The sequence below is a fragment of the Prunus dulcis genome, chromosome 3 (genome assembly GCF_902201215.1).
Source record: "Prunus dulcis chromosome 3, ALMONDv2, whole genome shotgun sequence".
NCBI classification, from domain to species: Eukaryota; Viridiplantae; Streptophyta; class Magnoliopsida; order Rosales; family Rosaceae; genus Prunus; species Prunus dulcis.
The window spans coordinates 18,181,786-18,185,394 of NC_047652.1; the positions used below are offsets into that span (position 1 = coordinate 18,181,786).

Genomic DNA, 3,609 nt, shown 5'->3' on the forward strand with positions numbered 1-3,609 from the left:
ACTGGCACCCCATGAAGTCTTACTATCTCATCGATGAAGAGCTTAGCCAACTTATTTAACGTGTAGTTTGCTCTTACCGGTAAGAAATGGACAGACTTCGTGAGTCGATCCACAATCACCCAAACTCCATCATGCTTATTCCGTGTTCGAGGAAGCTTGAACACGAAATCCATAGTCAGATGCTCCCACTTCCACTTAGGAATTGGAAGTGGTTGTAACAGCCCAGAAGGTTTCTGTCGTTCTGCTTTCACCTGCTGACAAATCAAGCACTTCCTGACATACTCTGCTATCTCCTTCTTCATGAAAGGCCACCAGTAGTGTTCTCTCAAGGTATGATACATTTTAGTGCTCCCAGGGTGCATTGCAAAGGCTGAGCTATGGGCCTCCTCGAGAATTTCCCTCTTTATAGCTTCATCATTAGGAACATACAACCTGTTACCCACCATCAGAGCTCCATCATTCCTTACTGAACAATTCGTTCTATCACCGCTTTCTACTTCTGCTCGTAGGGTGCAAATCAAAGGATCCTGTGCTTGAGCGGCGAGTATTCGTTCCACCAGCACTGGTCTCACCTGGAGAGTAGCTAGCAATGCTCCCTGCTCATCCACTTCCAGCTCAACTCTGAGCTTCCTCAGTTCAATCATCAACGGTACATATCTCCCTCGGAGATAAGCTACTGAGCCAAAAGATTTCCTGCTGAGTGCATCAGCTACAACATTAGCTCTCCCCGGATGGTGCTCAATGGTACAATCATAATCCTTGATCAACTCTAACCATCTCCTCTGCCTTAGATTTAGCTCCTTCTGAGTGAATAAATACTTCAAGCTCTTATGATCTGTAAAAATCTGACATGTGGCCTGTACAGGTAGTGCCTCCAAATTTTCAAAGCAAACACCACTGCTGCGCAACTCCAAATCATGAACAGGGTAATTCATCTCATGCTTCTTTAGCTGTCTGGATGCATAAGCGATCACCCGACCATGCTGCATCAGTACACATCCCAGTCCCTGTTGGGAGGCATCACTGTAGATGACAAAGTTGCCACTATCATCTGGAAGCGTCAACACTGGAGCAGTGGTTAACCTGGTTTTGAGCTCGTTAAAGCTCTTCTCGTATTCATCTGACCATTCAAATTTAACTCCTTTTCTTGTCAAACGAGTGAGAAGCGCCGCTATAGTAGAAAAACCTTCCACAAAGACGATAATACCCGGCTAACCCAAGAAAACTCCGTACCTCAGTAACGCTGGCTGGTTGTGGCCAATTCACTACTGCCTCAATCTTCTGGGGATCAACATAGACACCTTCTGCAGAAATGACATGCCCCAAGAAATTAACTCTGTCCGGCCAGAATTGGCACTTACTGAATTTAGCAAACAATTTCTTCCTCCTCAGAGTCTTCAGCACCAGTTCCAAATGTTTCATATGCGCCTTCTGACTTTTGGAATACACTAGAATATCGTCTATGAATACGATCACAAAGCGATCCAAATAACGTCGGAACACTCTGTTCATCAGATCCATAAACGTGGCTGGTGCATTTGTCAATCCAAATGGCATTACCAAGAACTCATAGTGCCCATACCTCGTTCGGAAAGCTGTCTTAGGCACATCTTCTTCTTTAATCCGCAACTGATGGTACCTAGATCTCAAATCAATCTTGGAAAATACCTTAGCACCCCTCAGCTGATCAAATAAATCATCAATACGGGGCAACGGATACTTGTTCCGCACCGTGACTTTATTTAGCTGTCTGTAGTCAATACATAGTCTCATGGTACCATCCTTCTTCTTCACAAACAGCATTAGAGCACCCCATCAGGAAAAACTAGGTCGGATGAATCCCTTGTCTACTAACTCCTGCAACTGCACCTTCAATTCCTTTAATTCTGCTGGTGCCATCCTATAGGGTGCTTGAGATATAGGGCTCGTTCCTGGAATGAGCTCAATAGTGAACTCGATCTCCCGGTGAGGAGGTAACCCAGGAAGATCATCAGGAAACACATCTGGAAATTCCCGGACTATTGGAATATCTTCCAACTTTAACTCCTGATTCCTGGTATCAATTACGTGGGCTAGATATCCTGAGCATGCTTTTCTGAGCAATCTCTTTGCCGTCATCGCTGAAATGAGGCAAGATGGGAGCACTCTACGCTCACCATAAAATGTCACTTCAGGTCGTCCAGGACTACGAAATACAACTTCCTTCCTGAAGCAATCCAATAAGGCATGATGCTTGGCTAGCCAATCCATGCCCAAAATAACATCCAAGCCCACCATTTCCAACGGAATCAAATCTGCTTCTAGACATACATCTCCTACTAAAACTGCACTATTGCGATACACCGTGCCTACATGAAAGATCTCTCATGTAGGTACAGAGATCGCTAATTCATCCCGTAGGGCTGAAAGTCTGACATCACCATTGTGGGTGAAACTAGGTGTAACAAATGAGTGCGTAGCCCCAGGGTCAATCAAAACTCTAGCAGGAGTTCCAAAAACTAATAAAATACCTGTAACTACGTCTGGTGACGCCTGTGCCTGCTGCTGGGACATTTGGTATACTCTGCCTGTGGCTCTAGCACGTCCACCTCATCCTTGCTACTGACTGCTACCTCTGCTGGCCACATTGGTCTGGGCCCCACCACTGGACGAGGCTCCTCTAAACTGCGATCTGCCCTGAGTGCCTACCCCTCTAGGCGATGCAACAGTCGCTTCTCCACCCTGAAGCAATACCGGGCACTCTTTCAAGAAATGTCCAGGCTGATCACAATGAAAACATCCTGTGGTACCCTGTCGGCAAGTCCCGGTATGATATCTACCACACTCATTACACTGCGAGCTCCTCATCCTGCCAACTGCTGAGGGTGGCGTCTCCCAGAACCTCTAACTGCACTGCCCACAGAATGGCTCCCAGAACTACCACTCTGATTGGAGCCTCCACTCGAACTAACTCCAGGTCGATAACCTCCATAACTGCGGCCACTGGATGACCCAGAACTGTAACTACTCCTCTTGGATGATCCTTGATTGGGACCACCCATATCAAACTGTCTCCTCCGAGGTTCACCTCGGGCTCTTACCATCATCTGGCTACTCTCCATCAGCAAAGCGGACATCACCAAATTCCCAAAATTAGTCAGCCGCTGACTAATCACAATGTCTCTGATGGAGGCCTTCAATCCTCTAGTGAACAGCTGACACTTCTTACTTTCATCTTCAACGAGTGGAATACAGTATTTGGACAATTCATTGAACTTTTTCTCGTACTCCAACACTGTCATCGTCCCCTGTTCCAACTACAGGAATTCCTCCATCTTCAGGTTCTGATAGGCCTGTGGGTAATACTGGCTGTCAAAAGCAGCCCGGAAGACTGGCCACGTGATGGCTGACGGATCCCGATATCTCCTTCTAACCGACTCCCACAAGTGTCTGGCATTTCTGATCAAAAAGAAAGTGGCCAAAATTACCTTGCGATCCTGTGGAACGGCCATCACTTCCATGATCCGCTCCATCCTCTCTATCAACTCTTCGACCACTGCTGGGTCGCCATCACCATCAAAATCTGTGGCCCCAATTCTCTTTGCCTGATCAGCATATGCCAGGGACGGG

The 3,609-nt window shown here is 46.8% G+C and overlaps 1 protein-coding gene across 1 annotated transcript; it reads right to left on the bottom strand.

Moving 5' to 3' along the window:
- Positions 1–1,815: 1,815 nt before the first annotated feature.
- Positions 1,816–3,281, bottom strand: LOC117621911. Its single transcript, XM_034352439.1, has 3 exons — positions 2,882–3,281; positions 2,613–2,741; positions 1,816–2,348 (listed from the first exon to the last, which is right to left on the bottom strand). Exons 1-3 carry the CDS (start codon positions 3,279–3,281, stop codon positions 1,816–1,818), a joined length of 1,062 nt encoding a protein of 353 aa, XP_034208330.1.
- Between the last annotated feature and the right edge of the window lie 328 nt (positions 3,282–3,609).